Source organism: Plectrocnemia conspersa, unplaced genomic scaffold, assembly GCF_051122295.1.
Source record: "Plectrocnemia conspersa isolate PC_06_02 unplaced genomic scaffold, ASM5112229v1 ptg000012l, whole genome shotgun sequence".
NCBI lineage: Eukaryota > Metazoa > Arthropoda > Insecta > Trichoptera > Polycentropodidae > Plectrocnemia > Plectrocnemia conspersa.
In genome coordinates this window covers 13842420-13862282 of record NW_028277176.1, presented here as the reverse complement: position 1 = coordinate 13862282, position 19863 = coordinate 13842420, and the positions used below count along the sequence as shown (strand labels likewise).

The 19863-nt window shown below is 29.9% G+C and overlaps 1 protein-coding gene across 10 annotated transcripts in view; it reads left to right on the top strand.

Annotated features, from left to right (window-relative positions):
• Positions 1-19863, top strand: part of LOC148228295 (uncharacterized protein ZK1073.1) — a 57199-nt gene that overhangs the window by 22880 nt on the left and 14456 nt on the right. Inside the window, exon 1 of one of the 10 annotated variants that reach the window (XM_088199957.1) lies at positions 11644-11826. The exons of the other annotated variants lie outside the window; for them this stretch is intronic. Within the exon in view, the coding sequence (XP_088056083.1) occupies positions 11791-11826 (36 nt within the window). The 5' untranslated portion in view covers positions 11644-11790. Of the gene's footprint in view, positions 1-11643; positions 11827-19863 lie in introns of those variants that run through there. 10 annotated transcript variants of the gene reach the window in all.

The following is a 19863-nucleotide window of genomic DNA, read 5'->3' as shown; positions in this document are numbered from 1 at the left end:
TTTCTCCGAAATTAATTCAGGTGTCTATTTATGGCTAAGTGTTCAAATGTGATCTAAATTACTGTTAAATGGCGCTACTAAATTTGTTGAGCGAAAAGCGGACAAATCGAGTTAGAGTCAATCGTCGTTTGTAATTTGATTTTGTCGCGGAAAAATGACGAATCACAAGGTTAGGGCAAAATTTTCCAAATCGATCTTGATGTGCGAAATAGGAAATAGTGGTGTTAAGAAGCATTAATTAATTAAATAACCGAAATATGTAGTGATTTGTCTCTAATAGTATCACGTGAATAGTTTTACGCAGTTTTGGTAGATGACCGAACACATTCAATTTTATTTGATTGCAGTCGTTAAATTTTGTACCTAGTTATATATTATCCTTCAATTCAAGTAGCTTATGAAAATAAACACAGATTCGCTTTAAAATGTTTTGATATAGCGGTCACGCGTTTATGTTTATATAAAGCAAAATTATTAGTATTATCCACAATTTTTGAATTACGTACAATTTGTGTAGTAGTATTTAAATTATAGCTTTGAACAGGATTTCAGTGGTTATAGCTGGACCAGGGTTAACGTGAAGAGGGAAGCGGCTGCTTTTCTTGTGCGAGCTCGTGCGTCTCAAGTTAAAAGTAATCGTTAAAACTTTTTAATGATGTTTCTTGTTGGAAGTTAATTATAAATGTAAGTGAATGCTTTGCGATGTTTGGATAAATATAAGTGGTCCCTTTGCTTTGTTCTTCTCTACGCATGCACTAATTTATTGCGACAATTAAATTTGCTTATTTAAGTCGTTTTTCTTATGAGAAGCGTTGTGTGATCTTTGAATTTTGAAGTGATGGAAATTTTACAACACTGCACCTGTTTTTACGAGTAGCATATTATACAAGCCGTTCGCTTTTTCAATAAGATATTATTTAATTCAGTGTTTGAAAAGGCACCGAACGGTCGTTGTTGATGTATGTGTGGGTGCTAATCCTTCAGAATCTTTAATTATGAAGTAGGAATGTCACAAAGACTAATAGCGTTTTTAGTTTATTGCGCTTTTAACACGTATGCGCGGCAAGTGCCTTCTTATTCGCAATAAGTGGCTGGGTGGTTCCCACAAAAATATTGTTAATTTTTTGTATGTGTACAATTGCGCAGTTGTGATGTATCCAATTATTTTGAAGAATGTTAACGCTACATATCTATTACATTTACAGTGATTGCTTAAATTATCGCTCGATATTAAAACTATTCATTATAGTAAATCTCATGTTTAAATTATGAGATAAGTAAATAGATAGATATTTACAGTATAGCAGATAGATTTAAAATAGTCTAAATCTGTAGTTAAATAGTCTATCATTGCAACTAGCACGTGCTGTTTGTTAAGCACAAACTAACAACACACGAGTTTAATTAAACGAACACGGGAACCTATTCCCATAAGATAAACATACAAACGTATCTGGATTAAAAACACTTAGTCTCAATATCCACTCGGGTACTTTCCTTGTCTGTCCCAGCTATGTGGGTCGAATAGGACGCTCTAGCAATTTAACGCGATCATGACTAGACGAGCTGCATTTAAAATTGCCACTTAGATCCGTCATCCTGTGTGCCATTAATTATTGCATATGCGTGTCTCTAGGATAATACTGTGTCCCCAATTCGGTTCGGTTGGATATCCGCTTAAATATAATCGTGCACACGTGTGTGTCTCTGCCTCTGATGGATAGATTGATCAATCTGGTTTAAAATTGCAAAACCATCAAACGTGTTTGCTGTTTAACGTAACATATGTTAAATAGGTAAACTACTCGATGTTGGGTTGATATTTTATGTATTATTTTGTATAAGTGTAGCATTAAGTTGCACTAGTGTTCGTTAAAGGATGAACATAAAAAACTACAAATAATAAAACATGGTTTAAATGGTATATATTTGAATGGTATGACTTTAAAAACACTAACCGAAACTACCTTTTTTATTTTCGCCGAATATTGTATTTAGTTTTTGACCAAAACCATAATACGCAGTCTTATATTTTACGTTAAAAATAAATGTTTTTCTACATTTTCCTCAAGTAGATTTAATCGCATGTATGCATAGATTTGTCCAAAGTATATATCATAAGTCATTCTAGTCTCTGGTTCTTTGTGGTCAGCTGATTCGAGTGTGAGTCTTGATGTATCCGAGAGAGTGAGTCCGCCTGTGATGATCCGGTAGTGAGTAGTAATTTATTTTATACTGCAGAAAAGACCAAATTTAGGACCAATTGTCTCACATGTTTATTACACAAACAATACGTGAGTAACTTACGGGTGGGCATATATGGGCGAACATCCGATTATAACAAAATCATCTAGTTCTATACCACTTTTTTCAATACAGTGTATATGCTAAGTTAAGGGACAATAATTATTGAAATACAGTCACGTCGTACTTGCAAATCACATCAAAAGGATGCATGGTTGAAACCCAACTTCAACGCAATGTTCCTGGTATTTTGACGAGGGTCAGACTCAATTATTGCTTTTGGTTTATCATAGTCAGTGGTTGAACCTCACCCCGAGCTATTTTCATCGGCCCTTGATAAATTTTTTGGTCAAAATTTGGAAATAATATAATCCGTTCACATCACAAATGTTTATAGTGAGCAATACTTAAGGTTTTGGCTTTTATCAAACTCAAAAAGCGTAAACTAAAAATATAGTAAAAATTAGAGTAGTCCTGACTTGTGCTTCAGGCTGTTTATTTCTATATAAAGCCAAATTAATTTGTTTTAAATTATTATTATTGCGCAACAATTTAATTGAGTCTACGAACGGTTGGGTAATTATACCCGTAGCATTATCTGTGTCTGAAAATCGGGTTAAATTATAAATTCCGTACGTCGTAGCTGGACCAGGGTTGACGTGAAGAGAGAAGCGGTTGCTTTCTCGTTCTTCTCTGCCTCTGTTCGGGGTTTTTAGGTGGAAGTTCTTGCTGAAGTGCTAGCGAAAACGAATTTCTGTTTTCTTCTTGGAACATTTTGCGATTCGTAACCGTTGAAGGTTCGACAAGTTTTCAACCGTCGCTTAATACATGTTTTTATGCATGTGTGCAGGCACCGAATGGCCGTTAAGCCTTAAGATAATATTTTATTATTATAATATAAAAAAATCCTACCAGCTTGGGGCGTAAGACTAATGTCATTTAATTTATGGCGCTTTTAACGCGTTCTTTTTTTTTTAAATAATTTTGTATATATTTCAAATGTCAAATAGTTGACATATAAATATATATTTTTAATATTATGGCCATGAAAATAATAATTTTTGGGTTCAAATGCTTTGTAATAATTTAGTGTTCTTTGCTTTCAAAGTTTATCTTAAAACTCTTCACAGAGCTGGCAATCATGTTCGATTTACTTTTTTATTGTTCGCTATTTAAGGGTTTGTAACCATTAGAGGGTGTGACTTTGCAGCCAGTAAGACGCAGTTGATTAGATTATATTACATATTGCGACAGACGATAAATGGCAATATATTTTTTCCGAACAGTGGTGGAGAAGCTGGCGCAGGGATGTTATATGTGGAAGATTCTCAGAGATCATGTAGTGGCGTGGCAGCGGGTGTATAGCGGAGATTGATTCCTCTCTGCTACGGTGCTTGTATGGTGAAGTCCCTCTCAGAATATGAGCGTCCATGACAGTATGTTGTCCGCGGGCGGCGGGATTTTGCTGTTCTCTTCGAGTGACTTCTTGTGACTGCCTTCTCCTCATCGAAGTCCATGCTTTAGTATCCAGGGCTACAATCATGCAGCGATCATCCAGGCAACCGATGCACTCGCTTCTTAGAATCAGCAAAATAAGTACACGCCTTTAGAAAGTGACATTTGCTTAATGCATATCTCCGAGGGAATTTTTGTCTTCCGGTGATAAATGGTTTCCGTGACCGTTCAATGCATCGGTGAATTCTCACGTGTTATTTATGAGGGTACTCTTTAGTTCTAGAGCTTTTGTGTGAATCGCACTATTGTTAAATAAACATTTTTGGTCATAGTAATTATGCGATTTTTAAGAAAGAATAAGAAATATTCGATCCTTTTTTGGTTGTTAACAATGATTGTTAAGCATTTAGATTTATCATATATTCAATTATAATACGAATATAATTGTAGAAAAATATAAAAAAAAAATTATTTGTTTGTATGTTTTGAATATCTGTTTATCAATTTCAGATCTAAAGCGTATTTATAAACATGTATAAATAAATATGTTTACGATGTCTTAAAAAGCAATATCAAAACAAGTATTTTTGAGAATCCGCATAAAGTATATGTATTTATAATAATCGAATTTGTATATAATATTTTGGCGAAAAATAAAAATAAGCTGAAGATTCTTTGAAATACATTTAGCCTGTTTATATTTATAAATTGCTTTTTCATATCAATTTTAACGTAGAAAAATATACTTTTAGTAAAAATACAATGTGTTTTTATTATGCATTAATAATGTATAATAATAATAATTTTACACATTATAATTACAAATATAGAATAAGAATAACATTGTGTAAATGAAATATTAATATTTTTTTAAGTATTTTGTACATTAATGTGTACTAATATAATATATTAGATTAAAAATATTTTTTTGAGGAGTGTGTAATAAGGATATTATAATCAAAAAGTTAAATTATAAAATATATTATCTACTAATTGTATGATTTGTACTCTCGAAGTATTTATTTAGTGTTGTTTCATTAATTAATTCAGGAATTATATTACCAATTTACAGCAAAATCTGATATAGGAGTATTTTAAATGAGATGAACACTATTTTCGTGCTATTTAATTGGAACTAAAATAACAATATAGCGATACATAAATCACGTTATTATATATAAATATTACATAACGTCAAATTTAACGATGGATTTAATTAAGGATGCTATGGCTTTTCATATTTTATTACACGATAAAATAGATAATTTTATTCTATTTATTTTTAATATTTTTTATGTGGTATATACAATACACGAATCGAATAAATTATTAACACGTAGCAGATGTTACTTTAGTAATATAGCAAGCGATGTACAGAATTGTTAAATATTTTACTGTAAGTTTGAGAATTGACAGTGGGTTATAATTTATTGATTCGTATGAACGGACTATTAATTGGGTAATTGGAATGATGTACTTCATTGTATGACTATGATGTAATTTAAATTACAGAATAGTAAAACGCGAGTAAGGAACAAGATTGTGTTTGTTAAAAATAGATATCATATAAATATCCTGCCACATTTATTACTTGTACTATTTATATGTCAGACTAGATAGGTATGCTTGAAAATAGTTATTGTATAATACAAAGGCCATAGTTTCCATGAGTTCATATACATATCTCCGTATACATATATATTATTCTTTATAAAAAATATTTAATTTTATCTTCACATTAAGGGTTAAAAAAGTGATATTCATTTCGTGATACGCAGCCTTATCGAATATTGTCATGCAGCTATCACACTAAATTATTTATTCATCGCGTAATTCCAGAGTATGGAGTATAATTAATTTAACGAAGGCATTTCTATTCGTTTCCTAGCAATATCTATATTACATTGGCTAGCAGTACGTCACAGAAGTGACTCGATAATGTTTTATACGTGGAATATTGTAACGATGTTTGATGGGAGTTCAAAGAAAAATGTTAATAAAAATACGGCCGTACCCAAACCGTGAATACAAATGTTTGGAAAAGCGACGTAGTTCCATCGAGTCAGGAATACATTATGTTCATTGAATTAAATCCAAAATTCAATTGTGCGACTCTGTGTACGTTGTTTCGACTGAGTAAACATGTTTATACACAGGTCTAAATAAAAGATAATTTTTATGTACGAACGGAATATGAGATGGGATCTGTACGATTCACGTGTCACAACATATGATAGATTGAACGTATTTTGTTGATATGATACGGCGATAATTCTATTTAAAGTACTCTTGTTTATGTATGATTATATCATTTATATTTTTATTTACTAAGGTATTCAATGCCATATGAACATTATCTATTAAAAATACATTATATATTATAATAAAAATAGATATTATTATTATATATTAAAAATAGAAATATTTTCTATGAGTGTGGGAACCTATTTTCTTATAGTGACATTCAAAAATTTCCACAAAAAAATAACATCAAAGTTAAATTTATCTTCTGAAAAAAACTTACATTGAATAAAATATATTTTTCTTTCTTAAAATTGATAAAATAATCTACAAAGAAAAGTAAAATTAATAATCGTTCAAGATATATATATATATATATATATATATATATATATATATATATATATATATATATATATATATATATATATATATATATATATATATATATATATATATATATATATATATATATATATATATATATATATATATATATATATATATATATATATATATATATATATATATATATATATATATATATATATATATATATATATATATATAAATATATTTTATTCAATGTAAGTTTTTTCAGAAGATAAATTTAACTTTGATGTTATTTTTTTGTGGAAATTTTCGAATGTCACTATAAAATATATTTTTCTTTCTTAGAATTGATAAAATAATCTACAAAGAAAAGTAAAATTAATAATCTTCGAACGATCAAAGTAGAAGCAACCGTGTTTTTCTAAATTCAGCATAAACTCCACTAGATTCAGGCTGAATTCTCGTGTATTTCAAGTAAGATGTGAAGTGTGAAGTTTCTAAGTTCAATTGGGAGTAAAATGATTTTTTGACAGCAGTGTTCTGTTTTATATATGAACAGGTAAAAGGAAAAAGATAAACAATCCTTGACCAATTTAGGTGATTTAAATCGAAATTGGAATTTAATTTTTAATTATATTGTTAGTATTTTAGCTCTTTATTTACAGGTTTGTGTAACAAGAGAGACGTGTTGTCGTTACATAGAATCCATTACTATTTGACTCTCAGCCATACACCGTGGGGGTGTTACCCTGCGCTTCTAAAGAAATATTTACCATTTTATTTTTATTTTATAATAATGCTCTTTTCTTATAATAAATATAAATATTTTATTGCTTTTGGAAAAAAAATAGTAGGAATACATTTAATAATGACCATAATAATTATATTTATTAAAAATATCGTTAAAACTCTGCACAAAATTAAAAAAAATCAGATACATAAGTAGTAAAATTATGGAATGAAGTTAGTGGTATTGTAGGTTAATCGAATTTATTCATTTAACAATCCAGAACTGACGCCGATCCCCTAGAAATAAAAGTGGGAGTGGTGTCGTATGCAACGAAGAATGACATGGGAATCTTATGAAGCCATCCGTAGGCTGCAGGCGTCTCTAAAGTGGGTTCACTTTGAATTCCGGATCAATTGTAATTGCAATATTCTGAGTCCAAGTTAGGGGTCCTTAAAGAACTCCCGTGTGATAATCTCTGAGAGTTATTTCTCGGAAAGACTGTCTGAGTTGAAATGATGAGTCGGTGTTCTCTGGTTGCCCGCGTTCTATTATTAATATCCTTGGCCCCTTTATTGGTAGATTTTGTTGTCTGCCCTTTTTTCAGTGGGACGACCAATTACATATGGGTTGATATTTTTTTTTAAACGAATTTCCATTGGCTGTAAGACAGGTCAGAAACGGTTGCTTTGAGGATAAACCCGGATGTACGGATCGTTTATTAAAGCGGCAAATATTTAGTTCTTTCTGATTAATAACATATTTAGACCGTTAAGAGGTTGACAACGGTGTTTTATTTTAACCAAAAAACACATATTTTTCTTAAATGGTTAAAACGATTTCACTCGTCGATATGGGCTTATTATAATTAATAGTACTCACTAATTCCTCCAATCATGAATCAGTTGATGAACCCGGAACATATGTTTTTTTTGGTGTATCACTCCATCAATAATTGCCCCATTTTAATTATTGTGCAACAATATTAGATAGGTTTAATAAATTAGATAAGTTGATGTAATGAAAATTACAAAATTTTAATAAAAAATAAAGATGTGTATATTAAATTTGCTGTCATTAGTTTCACAATTTATTTATTTGCATTTTCGAATCCTGAGATAAATATAGTAACAATATTTTAACCCCTGGATATCTCACTTCTGAGAAATATATGTGAATTATATGGAATGCCACATGTTTTAATTTTTGCTGAAATCTCATCTCATTCATTTCCTGCTGAGACAAAATTTTGCATACACCCTAACACTTAAGATTTTATTTTCTAAAGAGCCTTCCGATTTACGTTATGCAAATATAACTTATATGGATTAAATGAGATTGCTAATTTTGGGTTAAAGTATTTCGTTGCACGAAAGAAAATTTAAAGATTAATGGTTTTTGATTGATATTACATTTTAGCGGAAATAATATGCGCTATAGTTTGAGGTTGATTGATGGAGAATGGAAATAAGAATGATCCCTTATAAATGTCAACATTCAAGTGTGATAATTGAATGAGATAAAGAGTAGTTGGCAACTGGTTGCGAAGATTTGTGACTAATCCTAGCTACAGAAACGAGTGCGAGTTTCAGATAATATATTTCTGATTATATATATATTATTCGTTACAGTTCTAAAATTACGCAATGTTCATTTTAAATTATTAAAGAAGCGCAATTTATATGAAGTTATGAAAATTTGACACGCAATTGTACATTTAATAATGATGTGAAATGTCCTATAGGATGCATTTCATATTTTCAGTTGTACTTCACACGTTGGTTATTATATTTGTAGTTTATACGAGTGCGCCCTCGAGACTAGCGTTGTAGTTTATTTTTAATGAAATTGTGATGCGCTGAAGATGTCGCAGGTCATAGCTAGAGGTCACTTCACATTGTAGAATTCTTAAATTGTTTAGACTACATTGTATTTTTATTTAAAATATGACCCTCCCTATATTTTTCTAAGGACTAATAATAAAATGTATTATGTTAACTGTGTAACTATCTGAAAAATATAATTCAAAGGAACAATCGCTGTAAAACCATTTCTGAATATTGTTTGCTATAAATGATAGTAGGTATCGTTGAATTAAATCTTTCATATTCCCGACTATCTGAAAGATGTAATTCAACGATAGAGCTTATCGATTCAAGTATATTATTAGAATTGCAATTCTCACATTCCATGATGGATGTACATTATGTAAAATGTATAATTCAGGACTTATATGTGTATATGAATACAACTAGAAATACAGATTCGAGAGCGACGTTTGACATTTTCAATCTAGGCTGCGGCGCCCGTTTTATTATTGTCGACGTTTTTGTCAAAATTGGGTCATACCATTCTGAGCGTACTTGATGTCATTATTTTCAGGCGTTTTCAGCTCTGTTACGGTGATATATTTTCGGGTAATCGATGATCTTTTAGACGCGTGACGCGTTACGTGCTCAAGCGCTCGTTCTGCTAGCACATGATGTATTGGTTATTCTCGCTAATCTTATTATTTTCGAAGAAAATATTTACACAGCTACTTACAGTTCCATTAGGATTTTGTACTATTTGTAACAATTCTTTACCTTTTGCCCTTTTAAGCTTATTAGTTTAGTGTTTCATAGCAATCTCGAAAGATGGGATGACCATATTACACTAATACGATTCGGGATAATTAGACTATTTGCTATATATAAAAGAAAAAAATATTATTATTTATTTTAAAAACATGGGTTTAAATCTCATTTGAATCAACTATTTTTTTTCGATTTCAGGGAAATTGGACTTAGCAATTTATTATATGAACTATGTTCCAATAAAAAAACTCATAAAGAAGTTTACAAAAATCCATTTTCTATTATTGTCCTGGCTGATCTCTATGATGTTATAAATTAGTAAGCTTATTATGCAAATGTTACCGTACTCTTATATATAACTTTAAAATATATTTGCTATATAATGATATATATGTATATGCAAAATAAAATTACATAATTAGTTTCAATTTTATCTATATGGAAGTTACATACCATATTCAATGCAACTTGCCAAATGCCATATGTACTTGGAACTTGTTTATGGCTGACTTTTATTTGGTGTTGGTTTTAATGACTCTCTAAGGAACAATATCATAACTTTAGTAGCATATCGTTATTATTTTTCTCATGTAATATGGTTTACTTAAAACGTTTCAACAAATTAGTTTTCTAAGTACGAAAGTAGAGAATAACAATAATAACTTCTGTCTTTGTACAACCAGAATTATTTTATTCTTCTTATTTTAAATAATATTTTAATAGATCTGATATTATAGTGGCAATATTTTAAAATTTATAGATAATTTAAATCGATTTTCACTAAAAAAAAGAGTAATATACTTTTAATATATTTATTTATAAAATTAAACTGAAGATATTTAAAACACGTTGCATTTAATTTGATGCCAATTAATAAATTTTGTGGATTAGTTGCAATATTTATGGCCAAACAAGTCTATTTGTCGGTTTGTTTTAATGTTGTCTAACGCCGAGAATACTATTTTTGTATTCTTTATTATACAATACAATTTATTTCCAAATTATCAAATTAGACATTAGGTCGACACAAAAGTATTGGAGTTTTGGGACTAGTGACCGAGAGGTGTGACTTTTGCAGTCAGTTTATTTATATTTTACTAAAAATGTGTATAGAAAAATGGGGCAGAGTCAATGGAGTTTTTTTGTGATTTTATGAAATTAAATCTGTTTTTTAGACATATCCATGCTTAGCTCACGGAATGCTTTTAGAAAATTATTTTATTTTTTGTTTCATATATATATAATGGAACTGTTTCTAGCTCTAGAATTTTTCTCTCAAAACTAATGATGACGAAGCGAATATTTGAAGTTTCATCAAAAGATATCAGAAAATTCTTATTACTTTCTATTTGATAAGAATTATACTTTGTGGTAAATCAGGAATATGTTTAATAATAGCATATTTATGTTACGTTTCTTGAAATAGAAGTGTTACTTGAAACGCCGCGCCGTGTCACATTTGACACGCGTGTCATAGGTTCGCCAGTACTGCCCTACTACATTTTTTTTGTGTGATCCTGTCACTATCACCTCTCCCGGGGTTAATATTTTACTCAAGTTAAGAATATTGTCGGCATGCAGAATATTTTTCAAAGACGATATATTTTGTCAAAAATATTCTTGTTGTCAGAGACGCCTATCGATTGAATTACTTGTCTTCTGTCTTATTGAATAGAAAGGAAATGTTCCGGAAAATCGACTCAAATGGTCACCCCACGCTAGCCGAGTAAAATCGATATTTTTGTTGTCCTTTTGTTTTGTCTTTTTTGAGACAACCGAAAAGCAGCACCACCCCCATGATATATTTAAGCGTCAACGAAGCATCCATCTATTTCATGCGTGCTCTCTCGCGTATGTACGATACTCAGCTGACTGTTGTTGTTGTCATTTTTTCTCACTTATCTTGCTAAAACTAATACGCAACAAACAACGCCCGTGACGCAATACCTCCATGGCTTAGGGCAAAAATCCAGTCTAATTTTGAGGGGGTCGCTTGCGACGTTCCGTTTCTGGGGTGGCTTTTTGCGTGGCGTGGCTTCATTGACGGGCGCGAGATGCGAACACTCTTTCATCGGGCGTCGTTGGCTCCAGTCGCTTTTGCCACTGTACCACTCCGAGGAACAGAATCGATCGGTTGTATTGTTGTGTTTGGAAGACAAACTAATCAAACAGGAAGAGTGAAAACTTTGGCGCTGAAAGAGAAATCGATCCAGGATGTCGGACTCTGACCACGAAAAGATACACATTCAAGTGAGCGAGCTTTGTCGTTCTTTTCCTAAATTTCGTTAAATTAATATTGATAGAAAAATTATTGTAAGGCGTCTGATGCAAAATAAGTTTTGAATACAATAAATATTCTAAGATTTACTACGCAACTGTGAACCATTGTCAAAACATGACTCACTCCGTTTAATGTTATTGTTTAACGTTAACTTTTATTCAACTCGTACTTTCGTCCTTTCCAATTCTAGTGCGATGTCAGCAACGCTAATATAATACATCACAACCATTCGCGTATTTATAGCTAGTCTAATAAAAGATACTGCAGAACTGTTTCGCATCAAACTGTGTATTAGACAGAAAAGTATTGCCAATTTCAATATTTGTAAGTTTGCTTGTTAAAAATTCAAACTTTGCCGCTGTTTCATTTTGTATGTTTACTTTAGGCGTATTACGTAATGCCATGTTTTGGGGCGTTACTGTGTTATGAAAATACTGACTCGGTCTGCGAAATATGTGCGAAATTCGATTTCGTCGTTGACGTTTTTTAAGCAATTCGGTTGAACGTTTAGTTGAGGTACTTTTTATATTGTTGTTATGTTTTACTTCGCTTGTTTGATAATCGCAGTGAACAGTCATGGTTTATGCATGGTCGTTAGTTTTCCACGGTCTATTACTACTACGACGAGTAAGGGAAGATGGTATTGATCCTTTTGTGCGGAAGCTGTGCCACAGCGATCGTAAACGCCCCGGAACATTTCGCTTATATATTTTTTACATTTATATTTTTTAATTTTACATGCGAGAATTACTTAAAAAATATAAATAAATTTTAAAAATAAAATTCTCATCTAGCCGATGTGCTAACTTGCCATTTTTACTGTCTTAAATTTTTCGACTGGTATTTACAGTTCTTGGCAAATGTCCTCAAGCTGTTCCAGAGTCTGTGGCTTATTTAGCACTCATAGATCAATTTATTGCGTCCGCTGCGTATTCAAGAATGATTCTGACAGTAACAGCGACAACAATTCAATTATAGTTCGGTTGTAAGGTGTCTGTTTTTTACAGCAGTTACAGATTATTATAATATATTAAACTATTTTTGTTTATAATATTGTTTTGTAACATAAGTTATTTATCAAAACAGTATATTTATTTTTAGATAAAATAAAACTGTATTTATAGATTTATAGATATGAAACTAGCACATGTATAGTTTAAAATCAATATCAGACTGTATATATATTATGATTCGTTTACTATTTTTATAATATATATATATATATATATGTACGTAAAAATATTGAAAGTAAAAGATTTTATTTTTGTCAATAGTTATAGAAATATGCGCTTAAAACTAAAATTTTAATAAAAATCATTTCATGATTTACTATTTAATTTAACGACAAAACAGACTAATACCTGAAAGGTCTGGGCTCGAATCCCATATAAACCTTTGTGTTCGTGAAATAGGAATTAGTGATTAAATACTTATAATGCTGATCGATCATTACAGATTAGTTTTATCTAGATTTTTTTTAATCACAGATGAATTTCATGATAAATTATTAAAATCGAGTTAGGTCGTACACAGGGCCGCAAAGAACAAGCACGGGGCTTGGGTAAAACAACATGATAAAAATGGCATTTTATATATTTTTTAGCATTGTAATATAATTTCTTGAATAAATAATAATAGGTACGGGTTAACCCTATGCTACAAATAAATTATCACTGTTGCGACATATTTTATGTGAAATATTTTAATTAGACATTAAAAATATTTACCTGATAATTAGTCGTGTTTTCTTTGCTGCTCAGTGTTGCCATATAGTGAATTTCTAGTTTAGGTCAAAAACAATAAAATCGTGCCATCGCGGTGTGAGTGCTCGATTATCAAGTAACAGTATTACAAGTGAGAATCGAATCAAGCACATCTAAACCAAATTTTGACCAATAGGAGAGCGCAAAAAACAATTATCCCTTCTCAAAAGTCAAAAATCCACGTCAAAAGCAATAAAATCGTGCCGTCGCCGTCGCAGTGGGAACGCTCGTTACCGAGCGTTCCCACCGCGACGGCGCCAACACGATTTTATTGCTTTTGACGTGAATTTTTGACTTCTGAGAAGTGATAATTGTTTTTTGCGCTCCCCTATTGACCAAAATTCGGTTTGAAAATACTTTGATCAGCCCTCTTATATTAGAAGTCCTTTAGGATAGCAATCATATTCTTATAAAAATTTAGACAAATTTTGGAGCAATATGTGAAATGTGATGTCTGTCTATACTTATTCTTCTGAATATTTTCCCCTGAGATATGAGTTGGCTTAGTTTCTATTTGTTAGTTTGGACTTGACCTAATGAAAGTTCAAAAACTATAAATAGTTTTACTACTTTCATTAGGTTAGGCTTGGGTTTGAACAGCAATTGAACGTTTCGCAACTGTCAAATTGAGTTTCATAGACATATTAGAGCAGCATATTAGCGCCTATCATTTAAATTATATTTTCGCTAGTAGAAATATATATCTCTTGGTTAAAATGTATTTGGACTTTACTAGTGAAAATATAACTTTGCCAAAAAATACACATTTACTGTAGCATTTATGTATCGGATGTAAATATATATATTACTTCATATAGAAAAGTTTTTAAGTTTGATTTTAAACATCGCATATGTATTATAAATATATATTAACTAATTATGCATTAAAAAAATATATATTCTTATATATTAAGTTTCTGGTATTTTTAATCTTTAGCTACAACTCAATAAAATATGATTTTTTTATATTAATCTGTACTTACAAATTGCATATTAAAAATATCATTTTATTTTAAGCGTTAGTTTAATTCTAAAGATAGCACCAATGATATTATTTCATGATTTTTGCAATAGATTTAATACATATGATATGACGTTTATCTATCAAAAAATATTTGAAAGAAATCGAAATTAAGTAATTTTTATAAAATTAATAATAATACATGCCACTTTTTTATAACAAAGCTTCTATAGCATTTTTAGCAGAAAACAAATATAAAGAATATTAATTCAATATGTTTTTTCTTGCTTTAAGAACAGTGGTATAAGTCGGTGATAAATAATTTTCTGGTAGATTTGAATTAGTGATTATTAAATAATTATAATCGATTATCATAGCTTAAGTTTTCCTAGATTTTTCTAATCTCACGTATTAATATAATGTTCAAAAATTAGAATAAAATCAAGCTGGGTCGTGCATAGTATTATTTATTGATTTTAATCTGTAACAATAGTTAAAATGTATTAAAATTTATTTCACTGATTTTCAAACTTTTATTTCAGTTTCAAGGCTCACTAATTAGTAGTTGTAGATTGTGTTTACCCCGTTTTAACGCATTAGGCTAACGCCCGCAATGTTGCAACGGAAGATTTAAAATAAATATTTTTAATAAAAGTCTCACTGCCAGTCTAGAAATATTATTGCTTTACGTATGAATTTTACCATAAGGACCATTTCCTTTATGCACAAAAAAAACTAAATATATATTCTGCCTACAGTGTTTATTATTGTTTTACATGATTATGATCGTTTTAATTTTACAGAAAAAAAACGTATTTAATAAATCAGTTTATTATATATAATATTATCAAATAAATTTAAGTCATACATTCGTTTTATCAATATACATATATAATATGTTCCATGTAAATAAGTGTGTTTTTAATACTCAAATTTTATTCACGTGTTGCATAATTATCTTCTTGTTATCATCAATTTCGTTATTATTTATCGCAATTTATATAACGTTTGTGCAGTATCGCACGCTTCATAGATTTTGGAGTATATTAATTCACATTATTGGTAAAGATAAAACTGTATACTATATATATACATCTACTAAAATGCAGATTTGCGCTTTGATGGTATAAAGTTTAGAGCGGCTGACCCAGTAGCGTTGAATGTGATCCTTTGTGCATCGCTGGTTGGTGACCCCTGCTGCCAGTATAGCGAGTGCATCGCTTGGAAGGAATGAGACAATACTGATAGAATCTAGTTCACCACGCCCAAGCCGTGATACGAAAAAATCTGATGTATGAAATCAGATTTCCCAATCGTTGTCGAGAGGAATAGCAATGACTTCATAAGATTTATAATCGGCGAACGCTGATCATTCAATAAAATATAATTGCTATGTATTTCTCTTTTAATTTACTTTCATGAAGTTATTGATTTATATCATACCATATAAGAAGTATAGATAATTTTGTTGACTATGAAAATTGGGTTACATTCTTAGATTTCGGATTTTTGACGTAAAGTAGCTTCACTTGGTGCAAGTTCTCTGAGATTCAGGATGATTTCTTGGTTGGGCTAGATCAATGTTAAAGCGGTTCTAAATCGCAGTATGGATCGATTCGGCGTATATTCCAAGTTGGAAGCAAAGTGGTAGTACAGAAGTCAAATTCAGAATGACAGTTATCTAATACGTTTTTTATTATACTCTCTGGCCCATTGAAGCAAGTGAATTTTATTTGATATTATTTAAATCTATCAACAATCTCTGATATTTTGCAATTCGGCTACACTTTGCTCGCTACCTGTTCAGTTGCGATATCTGGGGCTGACCGCTTTTTGTTGCGCAGCGGTTTTAAATGCACATTGTTTCGTTACTTGCGTCGCCACTATTGATCCCGTTTATTATATTTGTTAAAAACTTAGAACTCCGCTTTGGTTCTTAGTGAATTTGTGAGGCATAAATACATTAATTTTATGACCTTTTTAACTGTTATTGGTCAAATAATTTCAAGGATAGCATTACATTTTTTAGCCAAACTAATTTTACTAATCAATTGGAGAATAAACAATAGTTACATATATTAATTTTTAAGTATGTTTTTGGAATACATTTACAATGAAATCAGATTCGATATAAAGTGTAATATGTTATCATGCAATAGTGACTTAACTTTGTTTACCGTTTAATTTGTCACATGTCGTTATCGACGAGGACGAACATTTTTGCTAGAGATCATTGCTAATATTTATCGAAGCCATTAGGTTTAAACGGTGCACGCAATGTGTGTTTATCGTCGTTTACAGTAGGTATAGGATAACACTATAGTACCATAGTGTATAAGTCGTCGCTCACTTTAATCGTCTTAGAATACACAATGTATATATGTATACAAAATACAAGGTGTTCCATGAAAAAATTTACTTCTGTTTAAGTCGTTTATCGACGACTTAATTACATTACTAGTTACAATCAATGAACTTGTTTCAAGTCCAATAGAACATTTAAAACAAATAACCTGATTTTTATCGAGTTACTTTAAAAGTTTTTTTAATCCAAGAAATAAAGTATGGTACAATAGTATTTTAGTTAAATTTATATTATATAAAACATGGAGTTGAATTTTTGTTGAGAACATTTAAACGAACTTTATCTATTAATAGTCGACGATCTGCAATTTCCTTTTTTGCGCACTCACATATGCACATAGTTGTTGTTAATTGACTTGCGATTGATTTCCGACTTTTTTTCATTCTTTGCCATGTCAAATTGCTAGAATGTATTGGCTGATAATTAATTACTTTTTTACCATATAACTATAATATTATTAATTAAGAAGAAGCATATTGATGAAATTTTGCGGTTAACGTATTGATTGTTCATCACGTATTTTTTTTGTACTGCTCGAAGTGTAGACATTATTAATTCTAGCATCTATCTGAGAATTGTGTTTTTTAACGAAGCGGTATTTTTGTTAAATAGTTAATTTAATAATTTGTATAAATATTAACTTTTAAACTTATGTAAATTTAACCTCATGGAACATTATTTGACGAATATTTTAAGTTACACGATTGACGTTGTGTCTATAAATATTTCTATAATATATCAAACAATCATTGTATTTATTAACGTGGCGAAAATGTATTGATAAAAGCTTTGAAATTGTATTGACTTAAACTATAAGTTCATTCCCAAAACGCAATTTCGAAGAGCTTGAAAGCCCAAGGGAAATCCGGAAAATTTCTATGAAATACGAATGAAATTTAATAAATTATTTATTTTATTGTTATTGATATATCAAGATGAAATATTGTTATTTTAATCACTACTCATAAATCAATAATAAACATGTTTATTTTTATACATTATTTTATATTGTCAAAATATAAAAATGTAACGTGAATACCATATATGATAAGTACTCTTTTTTAATATTGTAGATATTACAAATTGGCATAAAATATTTCTATAATTAATAACAGAGTTTGTTTTTCTATTTTCTTTACTATTATGAAAAATGTTATTCTTACTCTTTCAAAATAAATATAATTAAAGTAGTGCAATACTTCAATTACGTTAAAAATATTTTCAAAACTAATTTTAGAATTACACAATGAAGTAATATATATATATAAGTAAAAAAGTACTTTGCATTTCACTTAAAATATGACAGATATTAATTTTAAACGTAATATATGTATGTTAATGTATTTTAACAAAATATGAATTACCATAAAATTTCATGCTTTAAAAATAAAATTCATGGTAATTTAAATATCTAATTAAGACCCACTAAATTCTACATGTTTTAATTCCTACGATTTAAAAAAATCCTGCAAAATATTTTAAATTCCACAACCATACAAGTTACATGACCGTGAAAATTCTTCTTATACATATACCAAAAAAGTAGTGAAACTTTATGATAATGTAATTTTCACAAAAACTCTAATGTTCATTCTGAAACAAGTCGTTTAGAAAATGCTGATCTAAACTAGGACGTCGACCCGTTTTTAAGAACGAGGTCTGGCTATAGAACCACGTTTATTTTGGACGATGCTGCAGAGATCGTCAACGGTTTAGTGTTTTCCCTATATGAAAAATTTAGTTTTAAATTATTCTTACGCGGCTACAACAGGGCTTGGAAAAAACATAAAAAACACCCTAATCTTTTTTACGGTTTGCATACAAGATACACGTACGTCTGATTCGATTTGTAAACGTGAATTTTGCACGCGCCCAAAATAGAATGAATTAATTCCGCACGTAATGTAGTAGTTTGTTTGAATAGTGAATTCCTAACTAGCTGGATTGAGCCGATGTAACTTTTAAATGTAATACCACTCTGGGAATTCGCGTCTGTCGAAAAGTATGTTGTTTATCTATAGATGATTATGTAACGTTTGTAAAAAAATATACTCAAAGTTGCGATCTAAATTTGTATTATAAAGTATTTTAGGGCTGTATTATTGTATTATATATTATTATTATGGAGCGAGTATTCCGTTTTTCTTTATCCTTTTATTCAGAGAGAAATATTGGATGAACTTTCACGACATTTCGTTTGTTTTATGTGTTCTTTTTCTCGATCTAATTTGTTTTGTTTCCGAGGCAAGTTTGCGAATTGAAAATGTTGTTATTACATTTGATTTATATTAATAAAAAGATACAATGTTAGAATTCATCCAATTTTCTATACAAATATACAAATGGAAAAATAACTAAACCTTTTCTAATGTAAATGTCATATGAACCAATTTTTGTTATGGTCCGCTTATTTTCCACTGAAAGATGATCTAGCTTAGTTTGTGTTCGAAAACTATAATTAATTTTAGAATTTTCATTAGGTTAGGCTTGGGTTTGAACAGCAAATGAACGTTTCGCAACTGTCAAATTGAGTTACATAAACATTTTAGAGCAGCATATGAGTTAAATTATATTTTCGCTAGTAAAAATATAACTTTACCAAAAAATAATTCGCTGCTACATTTATACATCGGATGTAAATCAATAATGATAAGTATGTAAATTTAGTATATATTAATACATATAGAAAAGTTAAAGTTATATGATTTTATTAGCACTTGACAGATAATTTATATTTTCACTGGTAAAAATATATATCTACTGGTGGAAATGTATCCTGATATGATTTTACTGAAATTACATTTTAAAAAATACTTGCGGGATAGATTCGAGATTGATTTTTCTAGATTTTATCTTAAGAATAAGCACATGGTACTTATTGTATTATTTATTTATTTTGCCGCATTAAATCTACTGA